Raw genomic sequence first — 21,308 nt, 5'->3', positions numbered from 1 at the left:
ATTATTTTGTCTGATGAAGATCTTTTCAGATATTCCATTAAAACCATTCATTTTAAAAGGTTTGAAAGATTATGGATATCCTAACTTGACTGCTGGTGGGCTGATGAAGATTTATGCATGATTGTCCTGATTTTAAGAGGCTCCACCATTTTTAAGCACCATCTACTAAACTCAAAAAAAATGATCACCCCTTTCGTCCCACCGCTGGTTAAGAAAACACTCATATCTTACACTGATTTTCAATTGAATGTTCCTAACCTACGTTGATTAGCGAAATATAAATATCGCTGAATTTAAAAATCAGTAGATTTTCATCCTCATTTGTATGTTTGTATCATTGAATTATTTAAAAAAAGATATATTAAGAGACACATTTCAGTAGGTCAAAATGCTTTTATTGACAGTCCATGTTGTGAATCTAATCAAACAAAATACACACTGTTCAACATGATCATTGATGAAAAAAACCCATTAATAAAGACTATTTATTTGATATAAATAAGAATAAACTTAATTTATTTGATAGACCAACTGTTTTCAATTTTCTTAAAGTTCCTTTGTTAAGAATGATTATTTTCCTCATTGAAAAAAAATAAAGTAATTCAAATAAATTGATCAAAGCCTCATAAATAAACTAAATATGATGAGCCTTTAAAAAAAAAAAAAAAAATCAGAAATGTTGTCCACTATTCTAGGTACAGTTGTCACTCCACTACTGTCCCAAAAATACGGGGTCTGACACTATCTTATTCCATGATCCTTATTCTTGTGTGAAGAATAATGAAGTTGTTTTTTTTATTAATCTGTTTTAAGCCCTATTCGGACAGGATTAGTATCACCTGTGGACCTTTGGTGATTTGTAATAATTGCAGAGAATAACATACATTTAATCCCATGCGAATATGCCATGATTTGTAATGTAATAATTCCGACACAAACCTTCTGTATTTCGATAAAAACGAAATGTCAAAATAATAAAAATACGCGGACACAACTATTCAAATCATTTTAAAAGAATAAAAATGGAGATTAAGTTGACAAACAACCGGAAACACTGGACAATTGATGGCTCATAATAGACTGTTTGTAAGAACCTATCCACACATTGATTCTTTTTTAATTTGATTCTACATCGGTTTTAAGATTTCTCTTTGCTTAACAAATAATTGCACTTGATTTTAACTGGCTATCCCAACAAATCGTCCATCCAACTGTTGTCTGTAACTTTATTCGCCTGCTCTTGAGTTGTCGCTTCAGACACAAACAGATCCTCAGCAAAGATATCAGCATGACTTGTCTGTAAACTGGGGGGCTTGGGTGCATTGACATCTTCCGCAAAAATATTTAGTTGCACAGAAGGAGCAGAGGGATTGAATGCAAGAAAATCATCCAAAGGGTCCAACAAATTTGACGATTGCAGTGGGGGCGCACTATCTGCTGAGGCGTCCCCAAAGTCAAGTAATCCAGGGAGCAGTTGGTCAGTGGAATCTGAAGTTTGAACGAAAGTATTTGGGCTGAAAATGTCGAATTCAAGTTCCTGATCATTTGGGCTCTGAGAGACTTTTTCCGTGTCCAGTTGCTGATCTTTCACTGTGAGCTTGTCGCTCTTAGTGATTGTAAAATCAAGGAAACCTAAAGGTTCTGTAGAAGATGTTATCATGTCTTTAGTTGCTGCGGAGACATTTAGATCACATGAAAAATCTGCCAACATCTCTGTGGATTGGCAAATTGACTCATCTATTAGAGGGTTATGGTTTAGCTCTGAGGACAACAAGGCTACAGAAGCTCCTTCTTCTATGGGCTTATGAAGTTCACCACTGGCTTTATGACTGCTTGCATCATTAAAGGAAATCACTGATTCACAAAATAGATCCAGTGACTGCACAGAACTGTTGGTTTCTGAAAGCACCACAGTATCTCTGGGCTCTGCTGAATCTGGATGACCCTCAATTGGAAGTGCCTCAGGACAAACTAAGACAATGTCTTCACTTGATGTAAGCTTTACAGAAGAAAGTAACCCTGTGGTGTCTTCTGTAGGTTCTGGTTCCTGAGTTCCTGAGTTTATCTTGATGTGCTCATCTTCTTCTACCACTTCTTGTCTTTCTTCATTCAGATTTAAAGTACCTTCAGTATCAGCATCAGAAGGATGATTTACGGCAAAACCATCTTCATGAAGGAGATCCAGAGAGTCTACAGCTACATGGTTACTTATAAGCTCAAGACACTCTTCAGACCTTGAGAGATTTGGATCAGGGTCAGATACAGGACAGATTGGGTGTATGGCGGATAAACTGTGTGGATTTGTAGAGTCTCTCAGTTTGTTTTCATCACCAAAGACTGGGTCTGGTTCTGGCTCCTGTTTCCGTTTGGCAGTTGTATTGTCATCCTGCTCCTCTTTTAATATATGTTCACTTGAATTCATTGTTGAAACTTGTTCATCTGCTTCACACTGAATACTTGGTGGGTCATCAGAACCAACATCAGCTAAATTAGTAAATGCCAGCTCATTCGTAGCTAACTTATCTGGCAACTCTTCTTTGGCTCCTTCAAAATGATTGGTTGGAGATGCATCAGAAGAAACATCTTCGGCTTCTTGGTTGTAGGAATGGTTGGATCCTGGAACTTCTTCACTTGTTACAATCTTGTCTGATACATAATCGTCAGATTCTTCTAAGGACGAATGAAGTTCATCACTGGCTTTATGACTGCTTGCATCATTAAAGGAAATCACTGATTCACCAAATAGATCCAGTGACTGCACAGAACTGTTGGTTTCTGAAAGCACCACAGTATCTCTGGACTCTGCTGAATCTGGATGACCCTCAATTGGAAGTGCCTGAGGACAATCTAAGTCAACGTCTTCACTTGATGTAAGCTTGACAGAAGAAAGTAACCCTGTGGTGTCTTCTGTAGGTTCTGGTTCCTGAGTTCCAGAGTTTATCTTGATGTGCTCATCTTCTTCTTCCACTTCTGGTCTTTCTTCATTCAGATTTAAAGTACCTTCAGCACCAGCATCAGTATCATTTGCATTCATTGTTGAAACTTGTTTATCTGCTTCACCCTGAATACTTGGTGGGTCATCAGAACCAACATCAGCTAAATTAGTACATGCCAGCTCATTCATAACTAACTTATCCGGCAACTCTTCTTTGGTTCCTTTTTGATGATTAGCTGGAGATGCATCAGAAGAAACATCTTCAGCTTTGTGGTTGTAAGAATGGTCCGATGCTGGAACTTCTTCACTTGTTACAATCTTGTCCGATACATAATCGTCAGATTCTACTCCCTGTGTTGTTTGAGTGGTGTTGTTGTCAAATTCTTGAAGAGTCGAGTTACCAACACCAGAGTCGGCCATGATGTGGATATTCAATCTTTCAACTGAACTGACAGGATCAAGAGAACCAGACACACTTTCTGCGGTAGTTAACTTGCCAGTTAAAACGGCAGCATCTATGGGTCTTGTCCAACCTTGATGTTTATCAGCTGGATTGTGCTCTACTAGAACAGTCTCTGTATGATTTGAAGTGACTTCTACATGCAATTTAGAGGGTTGATCTGTAGGTTGTAATAGTGTTTTAACCATATTACTCCCTGGAGACCCTGGTGCTGTTTGAGCGGTATTGGCATCTCCATCTTCCATACCTGATTCCTCAGCACCATCACTTGATATAAAAGTTTCCTTATTTGTTCTATTCGGAACTTCTATTTCATCAGTAGAAATCAAAGCATCCACTAAATAAGGAGGACCTTTCTCAACAACCTGATCTTTCGACACATTTGATTCTTTTGGTCCTGGACCATCTATGGCTTTGGTCTGAGACGTTGGTATGGCATCCACAGGGTTTTGTTCTGCCTGTGGGTTGTCCTCATCTTTTCCTATTTTGGTTTTCTCAGCAACAGAAGACTCATCCTTCATTGCTACCACATCGTCAGCCTCTGGTTGTATTTGGGCTGTTTTGCTCTCTTTATTACTGATATCTACAGTTACCTCTTCTTTGATGTTGTCATTATCATGTTTCTTGGGATCTTTAATTTGTGAGGCTGAAGTTTTTCTGTCAGACTTTTCTGCCGATGACTGGAAGAGCCTTCCCAAAACTCCCCCACTTGGTTTAACGTCAGCTTTTTTGAGCTCCGGAGTCTTGTTTGTTCGTTCACTTCCGCTCAACGGGAAGAGCTTTGAAAAAGAGCTTTTTCCTTTGGACCATGAACCAAGACCCCCTTTTTTCTTTTCAAATTCTTTAGCAAAACCCTTAGGATAATTGGTTCTGGTAATACTCTTCTTCTGGCCACCAACTTGCTCTTGTTTTTTAACCGCTTCTGTATTTTCAGGGATGCTCTCCTTGTTATTTGAACTCTCAGAGAGATTTAAATTCTCTGATCTGACAGGTTCACTTCCCATTTCTTGACTATTTCCCGCCTCAGGTGGTTCCTCCTCAACTTTCACACAGTCTAGCTTATTGGCTAAATGAATCTCTGGGGTCATCTCCAGACCACCATTTTCATTAGTCTGCTTCTCTTGTTCCAAGTATTCTTCGTTCACATCTGAGTTCTGTTGAGGGTTTGAAACTTCTGACATTTCATCAGTCTTTTTTATGTCTACTAGATCATTGTTACTACAACTTGTGTGATATTGGTTCGCAGTGGTTTTGTTTTTATTGTCATCCAGCTCTACTTCATTTTCTCCATTTTGCTCTGCATTTAAATTAGTTGAACTATCGGGAACGTTTTCAATTTTAATGATGTTAGATTTTTCATCACATCTATTACTGGATATATCTTTTTTATTAAGATCTTCTTCTTCAGTTTGAGTCTTTTCTGAAGAATGTTCTTTGAACGAGAAGTCGTCATTGACAGCAAACCGAACAGACTTCTTGGATTTTGTCGTATTATTTTTCCTGGGTATTGAGTTGTTAGATGGTTTTGATGCGTTTATCAAACGGTTTTTATTTTGATTCAAAAATGTATTTTGCTTTTCTCTGACAGGCTCGGACTCTGTACATGCTTTAGGAGACTTGTCTTCATATTCCTCTTGAGGAGTCTTAGTTGATTTAACATTTTTTGTGTTTATTTGTTTCTTAGGCTGTGGGCCTGTGTTTGTTGAAGGTAGTTTGTCTCTCATTCGTTCTTTATAGTTGATTGTTGGTTGGTTATCAGCTGGTTTTGGTGTATTTAAATTGCTTTTAGATGCATCTGCTTTGTCGTTTTTGCGAACCGTCTTCTTCATCACAGGTTCTTCCAGCGACTCTTTTGTGTTCTTCTTCCCAGGTGGCCAGCTCAGTTTTAATTTCCTCCTCACCTCTGAAGGACTTTTGGATATCCGCTCTCTTGCTGGCATTTTAGCTACACGCGAAAACGGATCTTCGGCTACATCTCTAGACCCTTCAGAGCTCCTAACCACACCTTTGCTTGTTTTTGGGGTTGCCATGCCGTCCGGCTCATCTGTTCCTTTAGTTGTCTGGAGCCAACGGTCTTTATGCTGCCTGTGTCCGAATCCTTCATCGTAATTTCCTTTTCTTTTAAACAGCTGCTGGTAGTGTGTCGTGCAGTAGAACTCGCCGTAGAGAGCTGAGTAGTTGTGAAGGCTGGAATCAAGCACAGCAGGTTGGCATATGAATTATATTTATTGATATTCAAATAAAAAATGAATTTACAACATAAACAATCATCAGGATCTCATACTGAATGATAGAATGTGACTTCTAATAAAGTAAATTGTAACTTAAAAAAATGTTGAAAATACAATAAATATATGAATATTAGCCTCGATATTCCCAGCTGCTTGTACCTTGGTTGATCTAAGCTCAATTATTAGAACCTATAAATGCCAATAACCTATAAATGAAAAAAAAAAATTAAGCCCCTAAAAGGAAAGTAGCATCACCTCAATAGTATAATTATCTGGCTACTGTTTTTGCTCTACAATATGCAACTTTCATTGTGAGACACAGAGGTCAGCGAAACTGCTCTAAATAAGAAGATTGTTGACAATGTTTGCATTAATTTCCATAATTGCTGAAGACATTTTTTAGTTGTGATAATAACATGTGTACTATTGATCAAAACCCAAACACAATGTATTGCATAACCCCATTTAATTGTAGACATTATTCAAAAAGTTCTCACCTGAGCTTCTTACTACAATGTTTGCAGCAAAAACATTTGCTGTGCAGGACAAGTGTATTGGCCACCATTTTCTCCACCGGATAGACTGGTGTCAAGCAGGCAGAACATGTTTCCTTCTCAGGCAGTGAAAACTATAGTAATAGAAACAAGATGTACAGTTGTGATGAATGCGTGGTTAGCATTGGTTAAATTTAGATATTTTATTAAAAAGACAAACCAATGAATGAGATAAAATTCTCCACCATTTAAGCATTTTTTTTGTCTCCGCTGGAGAACATATGTCATCTTTACTTTTTCAAGATCATTAAAACTACCAGTCAAGGCCTCATCAGCACCAATATTGTCGGGTAGACATTTTACATTTAAAGAGATTTCTCAAAAAAAACTTTCAAAAACATCCTGATACCTTCATACTACTCGCCTGTTACATCCATCTTGTATTAAAGCCTCAATGAAAAGAATTGTTCCGGAAAAAATAAAACAAGTCTGTATTTTACCCTGGTTAGTGGCCGACGTTCAAAGACTAACAGGAAACCGGAAGTACTCCAAAAGTGCTCCGGGGGGTTATCAGGACCGCTTTCAGAGTGCATACAGTCTACTGTCTACACTGGAATCGCTAGCGATATTTACCCAGAGTACTTCTTGAGCACTCCCTGTTTAGATCACTATTGTTCTTTAAACGAAATTTTTAACTGTTTCATGAAGCTTTATCTGCCAATCATTTCTATGAAATAGATGTTATATATCTATAACCTTCATTTATTTGACCTAAAGGGAATCATTTAAATCCTTAAAATAAACATTCTGATACTCTTTTGCAAATACACCAGGTTTTGTGATCATGTCATAGGTAATTAATTATAATTCAGACTCAAATAAATCAAACTTTTTGTTTATTAAACAGTATACATTAGACATAAAAAAAAACATCAAGTATTTTTAAACTTAAATAAAATATTGTTTTGAATTCAACACTGTATAAAATCTCTAAGACAAATCATTCTTCAATTATTAGTAAACGTTCTATCAAAACTTTAAAATGCACAAATGGAATACTTCATTCATTATTTTTCTCCTGGTTGGCTAAAAGTTACAAACACATTCCCTTTCTGGGTGTCGTTATTCAGCAGGCTGCCTCCGAAAGGGCAAACAGGTTTCCGTAATGATGGGGAAGTATTGACTTCAAATCTGCTTTGGCCACCAGCGGCGTCGAAGAGCGCCACAGACTTATTGTCAGATTGTTTGCTGACAAAGGTCGAAGTCACAGAGGAAACAAAGACATTGCCAAATCCATCTGTCTCTTCGTAAGTTTCGCTAACAGTCTTCTTGCAATTTATTCCCGTAGATTGTTCAGGAAGCGTCTTAACCTCCAGAACGCTGACTTTACGTTGTGGTGGCACTGTCTCCTTCGAGGAACTTGTTGCAGCTGTTTGTTGATTTAAATCACTTTGATGGTCTTCTTGATGGTTTCTCGACAAAGGGGTTGTTTGTTCTTTTGGCGGCTTTCTGGCGGCTGAGTGAATTGAGATGAAAGATGGAGATGACTGGGCAGAGGACTGTCTTACAAGAGGCTTGTGGCCCTTTTTCGCTTTATCTTGTTTGGAAGCACTGGAATGACTTTCCTGCAAATCCTTCACTTGACTTGATTTGGCCTTACATGAACCGATGCTGATTTTACGTATGTTGTTGATTGGTTGATTTTGTTCCCCAGATTTTAGAGATTCGTCAAAAAGACCAGACAATCCTGCAATGTCTGATTCTGATTTTAGGTTGGAGACAGAGTACAAAGCCTTCTTAATCGTCTCCTCTAGATCCATAAGTCTTGTTAAAGTTTGCTCCTTTAGGTACATGATTTCCTTACTGGCCTTCTCCAAGTCTTCAAACGCACTCTCTACTGAGGAGATGCTCTCAAGATCATCGTCAGGTGCTTCGACTTCTACTTTCTTTTCCTCCAGTTTACTATATTTGTCTCTCCCGTTCGCTGTTCCTACCCAAGTAGGTGTGTTGCTGTACAATGTCTTCAGCGAGCTAATGTCCACGTTATTGGGTTCTCCTTCTATTTCTTTCACTTGAGACAAAATGCCTTGAAGTTCTTCTCGTTTCCGCAAATTCTCAAATATCTCCATGGCTGCCTTTACGTTTCCCTTCATGATCTCATCCTTGTGGACAGAGAGTCTTTGTCGCCGCTCATCGTCTGTTTCTTTTCGCTTTTTCTCTCTCAAGACAACCTTTTGTGGTTCGTTGTCATGCATCTGGTATGTGTTGCTTGTTGCATTCATCTCTAATTTTGGCAGATCGTTCTCTTTGTAAGGATTTGTGGAAGAATTTGGACAGTTTTGAGTTTCTTCACCAAAAGAATCACCTGTCACTTTTATCATCTGGATCTGGGAAAAAGATTTGTGTTGAGACGAATCAGTCTCCTGTCCGCCGTATGAATTTTCTTCTTTCTGATTTCGGCATGTTTTTATCTCCTCTGCTGCATCGATTTTCATAATGACATTTCTTTCCATCTTGTTGTTGTTGGACATCGTTTTGCAGTCTGATTCAAGGAAAGGTCTTTTCTCCATGCTCTCACCACAAGTGGAGTATTTTGGGAGATTTTCATCACATTGAAGTTGCAGTGATACTCCTCTTTTGCTTTTGTTACTTACTCTGCTATTCATTCCATTTCCTTGACATTGATCCGATGGTGTTCTGGTGCTTTGTTCGGCATCTGGTTTTTTGGCACCAACTGAAACATCTTTGATGGGAAAAGCAGCTGTAGATCCTGAATCCTCCACTACTACTGATTTTGTCCAGCAGGGCTTCGGTGGTAAGGCTGGCTTCTGGTCCTGTGGCCTTGATTTTTGAGGAAGCGGAGGAGCAGCTACGTCAGAATTGGGTGATCTACTGTTTCCCTTTGCTACATGGTCGGGTGATGAATTCTGTGTTGTAATGGGAGGATGTCCTTCACAGGTTACTGAAATTGAAGGAGACAATGTTGTGTCAGATGAAGGCAAAGACACCACAACACTCTGCTTTTGAGCACTCTTGCGCCTCCCTGAATTCATGTATATCATTGCAGCATTGAAATCTCCTTTAGAAACATTAACACTAGATTTTTCCAGAGATTCTAATGCCAGCTGTACATTACCTCTTACAATGTCTTCTTTATCAAATAGCCTCTGCTCTGTTGCTGCACTCTGCAAGGATCTAATTGCTGCTTTAACGTCTCCCTTAAGGATATCCTCTGTCTCTTCAGTACTTGTTAAACCATTACAGTCACTATTTACAGATCGAAGTGACGCTGGTGAACAATTACCGAGAACAGCAGCAGTTTTTGATACTTCAGCCTGACAGCAAGCATCATTGAAAGCATGGCTTTTGCTCCCAGCATTACTGACCTTTTGGTAAGTCTTGACTTGCTGGCATCTGGAGGATGACGAAGATTGCACCACGACTGAGGAGCTTTCCTCCTGTACTGAAGCGTTCAGGTTGTACAGTTTTCCAGGGACAATGACTTCCCGCTCCATGTGCATACTCTGCTGCTTTGCCATTTCAAGAGACTTCTTAGCCGCTTTCACATCTCCAGATATGATCAGTTCTCTTTGTGCCTCGGTTCCCTCTGTTTCAGGACATTTGGCCGACATGTCCATGTCATAGATGGTTCCAGGTTTCACTATCTCTCGCTCCACAGACATGCTCTGCTGCTTTGCACGTTCCAATGATTGCAAAGTTGCCCTGATGTCACCAGGCACTACTTCTTCTTTTTCCACCAAGACAGGTGATGAGACAGAAAGTTGTTGCTTGGCTGCTGTTATATCTCCAGGAATAATTTCCTCTTTTAGTGAATGACTATCAACACTAACAGGGGATGTAGAAGAAAAAACCTTTTTGGTGTTCTTTACATCCCCTGGCAGAACATCGACAACTGTCCTTTCTACTTGATCTTTTTGCAGGGACAGGCTTTTCTTTGCCTCTCTTATGTCCCCTTGTATTATCTCTATACTCTCTTTGGTAGGACTGTTAGAATCCTCCTCACACTCCTGCATTTGTAAACTTTTTAGATACTGTAGATCACCTTTCTCAATGCAACTTTTATACAAGGTCACGTTTCCCTTCTCATTTTCGTCCACTCTACATGGAGCCACAGCGCTTTGATTGCTTGAGGTTGCTAACAAATTACCAATAGCTGATTTGACATCACCTCTTTCGATATTGCTGCCATCAGTTTTGGTGTCTGACTCACTGACAAGTGAATAAACAATCATCTCAGCAGGTCCCTCAATAGGCTCCTGCATTATGATTCCTTTAGTCAGATTATTTTCGTGCTTAAACAGCTCCTCAATAATCTCGAAAGACTTGCATACCAATGGATCAGATTCCCTTTTGGAAGTTATGGTAGAATCATAGATAGGAAGTTGAAGTGCAGTTTTTTCTATTTTTCCTTTTTCTAATTCCTTTAGAAGCATCACTTTAACATTGGTTTGTTTTAGCAAGAGTTGCAACATTATACTTCTAATATTGCCACCAATCAGCTCCTCTTTCAGAATTTGGATTCCAGTTTGGTTTTCAAGTTGAAACTTTGCCATGCTTACTTTTGCGCTCTCATTTGCCTCTATTATAATGCCTCCTGAATGAACAATGTCCATCTGGTAGAGATAAGACAGGGTACTGGTAACACTGTCAACAGTTATTTTGTCCAGAGGAGTGGTCTCAAAGAGCCACGTCGTGCACTTGACATCAGCCCTGGGGATTCCCTCCTCAACGACTTCTGTCTGGATTTCTTTGGGCTCTGTGATCTTATCAAGCGGCTTTGATTCAAACAGCCATGTGCATCGTTTAACATCACCTTTTTGGCTGTCTTCCCTGTGGACGGTTTTCAGAGGGCACTCCTCTACAGAATCTCCTTTAAGTCGGTCAATTGAGTGATTCTCAAAGAGCCAGGTAGAGGTTCGGACATCACCCTGCTGAACGTCAGTGACACTCACCATTCTCACAAACTTGTTTGCCTGCTGTGATTCAAATAGCTCTCTATTTAACTGTACATTTTGACTGGCACATTCTTCCACAACTCGAACAGAGGGTTCTTTTGGACTTGTAAGGGTATCTAATGGTTGTGTTTCAAACTTCCATCTGGCCGATTTGACATCTCCTTTCTTAACGTCTTCTTGAGTAACAGCTCTGATGACATAAACTTCATTCTCTGCCTTGATGGCGTCAAGGGGCTTAGTTTCAAATTGCCACCTGGCTCCTCTGACGTCCCCGCTCAAGATCTCCTCTTTTTGAACTGTTGTAACCTCATGAAACTGACCCTCCTTGTCTCTGATCGCATAAAGGGGACGTGACTCAAACATCATGGTGCTCGACTTCACATCAACATCGCTCATTGGCTCCACATAGACTGAATTCTCTTCACGTGGCTGATCATGAATTTTGTCAAGTGAAGACGTTTCAAAAACAAACTTTTTGTTCTGCACGTCTCCACACTCATCTGCGCTCACTCTGAGCATGTCAATGTTTTTGGGCGTGGCCTTTGGATTGTTCTCAAACAACCATGTGAATTTGTTTACTGAACCTGTCTCCGCTTGACAGACATTGAATTGGTCAGTAGCTGACGGCATTTCTGAACCAATTTCATCAAGGGACTGAGACTCAAATAGTTCTCTTACTCTAGAGACATCTCCGGACTGGAAATCTACTTTACTGACAGATCTCATGCCTTGTTCGCTGGTGTTATCATTCCTTATTTTGTCAAGGTTCTCAGTCTCAAAAAGATGTTTGGCTCTTTGGACACCAAATTCAGATTTCACCTCATCCTGTATGGTTCCGCAGAGCTTAAGACTGCACTCTTCACCATCTTTAATGCTTCCCAGTGGCTGCGATTCAAAAAGCCAGGTTATTGAATTGACGTTAGCTTTGTCAATGACTTCTTTGACATCTACTTCTGCTTCTTTTTCATTCAGTAAGTCCATTGGTTTTGTCTCAAATAACCATTTGCAGGTTTTGACGTCGCCTTTACGAGGCTCGTCTTCCTCAGAAGAGCTCTGCTGTGCTTGGTTGAATTTAGAATGGATGCCATCAATTGTCTGGGTTTCAAAGAGCCACTTGGCTGTTTTGACATCACCTGAAGTATCCTCCTCTCTGGTGATACCTTTAAGAACTTCAACATTTTCATTTCCTCCTGTTAGCTCCTCCAAAGGCTGTGTCTCGAACATCCACTTGTAGTTCTGGACATTCCCTTTAATAGATTCCTCACGACTGACCGTTTTGACTCCATGAAAGTTTCCTGAGCTATCTTCTATAGCATACAGTGGAGTAGCCTGTTGTTCAGAGACATTTTGTGATCCTAGAGCTTGCTCTTCAGGTGGTGCGATTCTGCTGAGTGGAATTGTTTCAAAAAGTTGCTTGAAACCTTTAACATCACCTTTCTCAATCGCCTTTTCTTCAGGTGAGCTTCTCTTCTCTTCAGCTTGGCTTTCAAACATTAACTTCCTGCCCTTCACCTCTCCTTGTTCATCCGATGACAGGGTGATTTTCTGCAGACAACCCACTTTGCAGCCATCACTCAGAGTGTCCATGGGTTGGGTTTCAAAAAGCCAAAGGGAAGTGCGGACATTACCACCAATTATTTCTTCCTTTTCCAAAGTCTTTTCTTCAGCATCTCCTTTCAGAGCTGCCAAAGGTTGCATTTCAAAGAGCTTCGTCTTGTTGGTAACGTCTGCCTCCTCTGTGCCTTCAAATGAGGTTTGGCCCACAATTTCTTGTATTGTGTCAAACGACTGAGTTTCAAACATCCACTTTTTTCGTTCCACTCCCCCATCGTGTCCATCTTCCAAAGATATCCCTCTGATGATTTTCACTCCATTGTTCTCCTTGTTTATCAGGTCTAAAGGGTGTGTTTCAAACAGCCAGCGGGCAGTACTAGTGTTGCCGCTGTTAATCTCTTCCCTGCAGATAGTTTTAATCTTGTGAAAATTCCCGCTTTTATCCTTAATGGCACACCCAGGTTCTGCATGAAATAGTTTAACTGTCTTCTGAATATCTCCTTTTTGCTCCTGAATCTCAGACCTCAGCTTCAAGAAAGAGTTATCTTCAATGGAGTTGCATCGACCTAAATCACTGAGAGCTTTGGTCTCAAAAAGCTGCCGAGTGCCGCTTACATCACCAGGCTGGACCTGCTCCTTCAGGACAGCTTCAACCAGCTCATCATCTCCCGTCTCTCGTTTATTCAGCGAATCCATAGGCTGGGTCTCAAATAGCCATGTTGAAGTTCTCACATCTCCACAAACAGATGTCTGTCTCCTGGAAAATGCCTCCATTGACAAATGTGTGCTGGTCTCAAATTTGGAAGAGGTTCCTCTCACATCTGTGCCAACCAAGTCTCCCTCATCTAGCATCTTCTTGGTTTCATGGGGGTCACCAATATCATCCAGGTTCCAGTTCTCAAAGATCCACTTCATTGACTGCACCTCCCCCTGATAGGCGGCATCTGCTGACGTAGTGCTCTCAGACTGCACTGCTTTCAGGATGTCATCATCTACAGCGCCGTCCAGGCTTTCCCGAAGGTCAGGGTGAATGTGCTTGAAGAGCCTCTTTAGCTCACTTTTCTGTCTCTGTTGGTAATATGTAGAGTAGGTTTCTTTGGGTGGAGGCACAGGAAGACTGCTGAGCTCAGAGAGCTCGGCATAATCCAGAGTCCCTAGTGGCGGTGGAGGGAGTGGCAAGTCATCCTCTTCGGTGGGAGATTGTGAAACGTTTTTGACTGCGTCAGCCATCTTTAGGTGAAACACAAATAGAAATCACACTGTCATGAGTCAGGCAAAAGATTAATATCAGAGACCATAAGAAAATATGGCATGCATTTAGTAAGTAGAGCAATGTTTTACCTTTTTAGTGTTCGCTCCATGTTTTCACTGCAAACCATCTTCTGCCACACAAATGTTAACAGACTTTTGCACAGCGGTTAGTCGGCATACAAACACAAGTTACATGTTTTATTTTAGTTGATGGATCAATTGACTGATGAAGCATCATGAAACAGTGTCTATTTCTGAGCTCAGTAGATGGCGCTATTGGTTTAAAAATGATGGGAGGTTGCATTCAAACCGTTGCTCAAAGCATACCCAACAACTAGTTAGTTGTTGCTTGATGATACCTTGATGATCACTGGCAAAAACCTTCTATAATAATGTGAAGATATTCCTCTCCTTTTCAACTAAATATACTCTGTTTTCCATCTTGTTTCGACATTTCATTCAAATTTTCTTGCAAAACCAGCAGCTGAACAATAGATATCAGTGTTTGGTATAATAGACTGGCATTCCCCTTGGACCGTAAAAGTTTGTTTTTTAATTGAACAAGGACAAAATGCAATTTTAATCATATTTGAAGCCTCAAAGTTCTCCAAAGTTGATTGAAAATTCACTTGAATGACACGGTATCATAAGCTCATGAAAAACATGGATTTAGTACAGTTAGTCAGCACTGCACACATTTAAAATCACAACAATAAGTGCAAGATATACCTTACCGTTCTATTCTTGGAGCTCTTGGGTTGTGTTGCACTGAATTCCTGTTGTATCATAAATAAAAAATATAGGTTAATTAGGCGACCATAAGCTCAAGTGCTATCTATGAAGTACATATGTGCGAAGTGTCAAGAATGTCCTGTCAAATGTTAAGTAGCTGCCTTTGAAAGAGGATGGTGGCAATCTTCCACTGCCGCCCTCGACCTCAGAGTGTGGAGAGGAATGAAAAGCATGTGTGGAACTCACCGCTTGTGGCGCGGTTCCTGTCGGCTGGAAAGCTGCTGCTCTTGACAGATAGACAGCTGATTTGCTTCTCACGGACGAGGAGGAAGTGATCCCGTCTCTGCTTTGTCTCGCCGAAAAATGTTCCTTCGTCCTCAGTGGACTGGAGTTGTCAGCTGTGAGGGCAGAAAAGACCACTTATCAAGATAAATCCGAATCGATGATGATAAGGGTAACCAACAAATCAATAGTTTAGCTGTTTCAAGTTTAATTTGGCTATAATATTTCTTGATCCGAGCATCACACTTACATCAAAAGTTATTTGAATGTTTCAAGTTCAGCTCGATATTAAACAAGTTACTTTTTTTTCGTAATGTCAATAATCATTTAGAAAAGATCTGAGCTCATTGTTTGCATGATTGTTAACATTATATATAGCAGGGTGGGCAATTGAATTTCTTCAGGGGCCACAATTTATAGAGTGACTGTCGTGAGGTGACTTCAGCAAAAATAAATGAGAGAAAAGTATGAATTCAAGCTAAATATGGTTGAATTGTTATTTGATTGCAGTTTATATGTGGTCTGTGAAAGATTATTTTCAAATAGAGCTTACTTTACTTAAAAAAAAAAAAAAACTATTTTATATTATTAAATCATCTTAAGGGGCAATAAATACAGACTACTGTATAATAACAAAAGCGGAGGAAAAAAACCCTCGAACAAAAACCATAAAGTCATTTTTAATGACGAGTAATGATAATAGAAATAGATTTAAAAAAATAAATAGGTAATTTAATTAGAGCCACATAAATACAGTGGCATGAGCCCAGATCTGATATATACCATTTAACATTTGTGCTGCTTCTGGGTCAAGGTGAACGAGCTCCCTGGCTTCCAGAAATACATATCCAGTGGTGGAGGATCCAAAAGCAACACGAGGATTAAAACAATTACATTTGTTTTCGGACCTTAGTTTCATTTTTTAACTCTCTAACAGTAATAGTAATATAAGTAGCTCCGTCTCGCCCTCTAGGTGAGACCTGGGTGCGGCACGGGGGCCTATTATGGTCCTTTCACCGTCATCATGCAACCCTCGTTACTTTTTATATTGAAACCGGGTTTTCTTCTTTATATTCTATTCAATATTATTTTTGTGAGTATTTTTTAAGTTACTACAAATTGATTGAATAAAAAGTGTTTTCATATCTAGTTTGGTCGATATTGGTTATGATTTATATGGAACTAATTCAAACATAATGGTTATAATTTTAATATCATGACATAATTATTATTATTATTATTATAATTGCTATTTTCTACACCATTTTGCAAAGTTCTGCTTACATTAATGTTTTTATTTTGCAGTAGCCTTTTTCCGTCTCAGCTTATATTATTTTTCTATTCATTTTCCAAGTTGTATGATGCATTAAATCTTACTCTAGACTTAACTAGCCAGTCCAACTGCCAGTTTGCTACGACTCTCTGACTTGCTGACAAGATAAAATGGTCGGTCCACAGGGGCCGAGATTTCCATCCACTGACCATGACACCCGCCAGGAAAAAAAAAAAAACAGCAACTGCCAGCTCAGCTGGAGCAGATTGTTTTCCACATTGTTTGTGTGAGTCCAGCTATCAAACCATCGACACCTGACCAGAGGAATGTGGCTTACTGACCCCACAAATGCCAGGAAACATGACCACACCGCAGACCAGGGATGGGTCATGTATTTTCCAAGCAGGCCAAATGAGAACTTCTAGGATATATTTGCAATAGTGTGAACTATATAGAGAAACTAAATGTTTCATCTTGTGGGGAAAGTCTTTAAAGGAGGACCATTGAAAAGTTATAAACCATAAAGAAGTGAAGTGGCTCGACGCTCGGTCCTGACCAACACACCTCTGTTCAACACAATGAGCCTTCAGCAGACAAAAGGACGGAGCAGCGAGCTGGCGCCGCTCTCTAGTCCGGACTTAGAGCTTTTCATAGCTGGATGAGCAGACAGAATAGACCGACCAGTGTGGCTCAGAGGTCACCTCTCGTTCGTTGTGGAGAACTGAAGGTTTAGCAAACAAGAAACAACTTTTAATTTCCCTGAACTATTCACAAGCATGATCGAATGGGATGTAATTCCCTCTTTGATGTGGGTCAAATCCCCCGGATTCAAGGGTCTATCTCTGGCCCGGTCATGTGACAGCGCCTCAGCCACTGGCAGCTGAACAAATGATGCTGAAATGCGGTTGGTATTTGCTCCACATCACTACCTTTACCATCATCAGCTGTCTGCTTTGTTGCCACATTCACAGACTGTAATGAAAACCATCACCCCTCCAAGCCCACTCAGACTGGAGACCACCAGCAGAACACCCCAAAAAAGCATGACACACCCCATATTTTAAATTTCAGTTTTTCCATTGAGGTAGTTCGACTTTAGACATAAGTTTCGTTTTGAGTACATTTACCAAACAACTCCTCATTATACGGAACACACATTACATCAGAGGAAAAAAGTATTTTAAAAAAATGTCATCCCAAAGTTTACCAAATAATATATATTTATATATAATTATTATAACATTAAAAAATATATACCGTTCGACTCTAACTTTGAGGTCATTTTCGAGATCTTTAATCCAACTAAGAATTTATAGAAATGCAAAATCATACTCACTAATTCAGAGTTCCGAGTTTGTCCCCAGTGATGTGTGACTGTATCAGCCCTCTGTGTCGTTCTAGCCCTCCAGCTTCAGAGACAGCTGATTTTTATCTGAGCCCACCGCGTCGTCCCCCCTCCTCAGCCACGGACTATTTTGAGAGTGTGTGGCAGCTGCTGCTCCACTGAGTCAGTCACCTGGGTTTGTCACTGAGAGAACGGGGCAGCCCTCCATCTCTCATTCCCACACACACATTGTCATCCACTAAATACAGCCTTGGGTGGGACCTGCATGTGTGTGTGTGTGTGTGTGTGGTTGTCGTGACAGAGTTGCCATTGACCCTATTATTATTTACTATATTTTTCCCACAAGCTTTGTGATCAAAAGTAATTTCTTTGGAACAAAACATTAAAAAAATGAAAAAATTGCAGGCTGGAAATCACTAAAGCTAAATCTTGAAATAAGAACAAACTTTTGCACAAGAAAAAGGCATGTCATCAAAAGGACAGGTTAAGATTTTATTTTTTGTCCTGAAACAGGTGAAAAAATGTAGTTTGTAGTTTAGTGTGTGTACTTACAACAGCATGTTAATATATGTAGCTTGTGCACAGTAATGCATCAAAACCAAAGGCAATTTTGCAGATATAAGTTCCTGGCCTCTCGTGTGCATGAAGTAGAGACGATCCGAGGAAGCTTCATGAAGCAGTTATTATTTCCTGAGCTCAGTAGATGGCGCTCTTTGCTAAATAATGGTGTGCTGTTTCATTAAAGCATTTACCTCTAAGCCAAACATTCTACAGCAAAAAGTGGCATCTAGTGGAGTCTGAAAACGAGGACATTGCCTCATGAGAGTAGCTAGTGGGTGGGTCTAAAACAGGGTCGCCAATCTTTTTGCAAGAGCACTGCATGACCCAAAGGGCTACCATCAGTTATTAAACACTTGTACACAATTGAAATCACTTAAAGGGCAACTAATGTCAAACTACAACTCTTGTGACTCACTTACATGTTCCACATGTTGAAGTCTTCCTCTTCAAGATGCAGTAAGTCCCTCATCATGGTTATGTTTTAAAGTTATTACTTAATAAAGTTCTCTCCCGTCTAAAATCTTGGCGAACAAGAGGTTACAAGCCGATCCCATTAAGACGTAAGTATTATTACAGCCAGCTGTAATCCCATCTTTTTGTTCATACAACGAGTCCCTTGAAGGTGGAGACTTCTTGGGCTGCTGACAGGCGGTGACTAACATTGATGATTGACTAATCACAGCAGAATGGGCGTGGTTGTGGTAAACAAGATTGAATCTCCAGAAAAACATTGTCAGTGGGCGGGGCTTAAGCAGTTTCCTAATTTAAATATTTCAATGTAAATATGTCCCAGAAGTCTATTTAAGTAAGTAAGTAAGTAATATTTATTTATATAGCGCTTTTCGAGACCAGGACACACTTAAATCAACACATTAGTAGCCATTTTGTATATATTATTATTGATGATAAATAATATTCCTCCACATTTTTCCTCAATTAGTACCAATGGGGAAACAAGAAAGGAAACACAAAATCAACCATAAAAAAAGATGTAAGAAAAACAGTTTTTAACAAGCCCAAGGGCTACTCTTTGTCAGTGAACCCTGATCTAAAGTGATTGGAAGCTCAGTGAGGCAGAATTGTAAATTGTGTAGTATGTAGTAAGTATCATTTATATCGGTGTGTTTTCAACACCTTTATCAGGAAAATATCACTAATCCAGTGGTTTTTAAGAAAAATGGTGTTTCACAAATGTCAATATTATATCTGTAGCTTGTATTTCGGTAGCTACAAATAAATGTATACTTGTAATAATATCAGCTTTAATTTCCAAAGCACAACGAGTGAAGTCACGAACACATGAAAAGAAAAAAAAATTCATGTCTGAGTAGAATTTATGGTTACCAGTCCATAGTGGACCACAGTTTGGACATCCTTCTAAAAAGTTTTAGTTCAATATCCCTGCTCAACAAGTGTTTACATGTTGTTTTGTATATACACGAAAAGAACATCTTTAAGAAACAAAATATCCTGAAGACATGACCACAAATATAACCCCGAAAAAGTTAGAAAAACATGTAAAAGACGTTTAAATCTTGATTATTAAAGTGAATAAAAATGTCTATTTCGCAACATCATATTTGAACCACCACAGTCGAGCTTGTGTCTCAATCGGCCGGTGACAGATCACTGCGTCAGAGTCTCAGCAAAGGCAACAATATCAGTTCCAGGACTGAGCGGGTCAAGGTCTGCGTCATGGTCAGCAGCCGCCTCGCTGCTATCTTTAAGCATGTGAGTTCAACATAGCTATGAACTCACACGACTGCATCCCTCGCTTTATTTAGTCCTCGCCTCAGACAGTAGTGAGTGGTGACAATATGTCTTCTTCCAATCAGAGTTCAATGAGAGAGGGATGACTCACTGGAGCTAGTTTAAAGCAGAGGATTTTATCTGACGCACTTGAGCTGTTGTGATACTTGACTTTTGTAAGGAACTTGTAAGCCAATTCAATCTATAGTATTTTATTAACGTCTATTTTTCCATTCATATTATTTCATTCATAATGTAATATTCTGTGTTTACAACAGCGACCCCATAAGGGACTAAAGAAAAAAGGAGGAGTGACACCATCTAGTGGCGAGACTTGGTAACAAGAATTATTAAACATCCTGAACTCGAACCTTCCACTTTATCTTTTTTATTTCATTATTTAAATACATTCATTCAATGAATTAATGAATCACGAAGAACGTTTTTTTTCCCCTTTTTTTTACCCAACCACACACACATATACAGTATATACATATGGCTTTTCCTTGATTTTTCTGGAACTCCTGTGTTGTTCTCAGTATTATCTTGACCTTTAAAGTATATACTTTATTGAGTATTGTTTTGATTGTTTAAGCGCTTTGTGACCCTGGTCTGGAAAAGCGCTATATAAATACAAATTACTTACTGACATATACCTATACCTATACCTATACCTATACCTATACCTATACCTATACCTATACCTATACCTATACCTATACCTATACATATTGTTGGTGTTGACTTCTGTATACATTTTGTTGTTTATTATGGCGTAACTGTGGCATCAGTCTCATGTGTGGAACGACGTCTCAATGACAGGCCAGTAGTAAAAAAGAAGTACTGCTCACCGTTAGAGTATCTGGAAACCCGGTCATCGGACTCCAGGAACACATTAGTTGTGTGTCTTCTTTCAGTGCGGCTGCCTCTCTGAATGGACGTGGAAATAAACACGAACAAAACATACTTTTAGGTTGTTGTGTTAGTCCTGAAGTAATGTAACAGGAAAGTTATAATTTATAAATGAATACACCTTTTGTTATTTACAATATATAGAGGAGTAGAGATAGATTGAGCAACATACCAGCATCAACCGCTCATGGCTTCTTTCCTCCACCAGAGGGCAGTCTCGTCCTGTAGGCAACCGGTTGTGTGTCCTTGGCGGAGGACCGCTGGAGTCGAGATTCACAGCAGCTTTGGACTCAAACAGGGCACACATGGTTCTGATGATCGAGCTCTCGTTCTGGGGCAAAAGCTCCATGGAGCGACACCTTGTCCACCTCTGCTCCGCCAGCTGTCCGTACACCTTCAAGGACATGCTTTAAGGCCATGTTTTCTTATCCAAAGAATGGAAGTATTTAAGGGTACCTGTGGTTCATGGTTTTCTTTTTCAGGGCTTCTCAGGCCGTCACAGCTTTGGTACCTGCAACAAATTGATAAAACCTTAATTAATGTTTTGAGTATT

General features: G+C 39.7%; 2 protein-coding genes across 3 annotated transcripts; both read right to left on the bottom strand.

Moving 5' to 3' along the window:
- Positions 1–7,187: 7,187 nt before the first annotated feature.
- LOC148063247 (xin actin-binding repeat-containing protein 1-like) lies at positions 7,188–9,314 on the bottom strand. The gene has a single exon (XM_087811194.1). It carries the CDS (start codon positions 9,180–9,182, stop codon positions 7,188–7,190), a length of 1,995 nt encoding a protein of 664 aa, XP_087667320.1. The 5' UTR covers positions 9,183–9,314.
- xirp1 (xin actin binding repeat containing 1) lies at positions 8,957–20,749 on the bottom strand. Of its 2 annotated transcripts, none has more exons than XM_087811193.1 (5): positions 20,695–20,749; positions 14,880–15,031; positions 14,636–14,677; positions 9,507–13,880; positions 8,957–9,082 (listed from the first exon to the last, which is right to left on the bottom strand). In XM_087811193.1, the coding sequence occupies exons 4-5, from the start codon at positions 13,878–13,880 to the stop codon at positions 9,080–9,082; spliced, it is 4,377 nt and encodes a 1,458-aa protein (XP_087667319.1). In that variant the 5' UTR covers positions 14,636–14,677; positions 14,880–15,031; positions 20,695–20,749; the 3' UTR covers positions 8,957–9,079. The 2 variants fall into 2 exon arrangements, with proteins under 2 accessions (XP_087667319.1, XP_087667318.1); XM_087811192.1 differs by lacking the exon at positions 20,695–20,749 and adding an exon at positions 17,525–17,583.
- Positions 20,750–21,308: the final 559 nt, after the last annotated feature.

The sequence above is a fragment of the Callionymus lyra genome, chromosome 16, assembly GCF_982586985.1.
Source record: "Callionymus lyra chromosome 16, fCalLyr1.hap1.1, whole genome shotgun sequence".
NCBI lineage: Eukaryota > Metazoa > Chordata > Actinopteri > Syngnathiformes > Callionymidae > Callionymus > Callionymus lyra.
The sequence above is the reverse complement of the archived record's forward strand: the minus strand, read 5'-3'. Positions and strand labels throughout refer to the sequence as shown.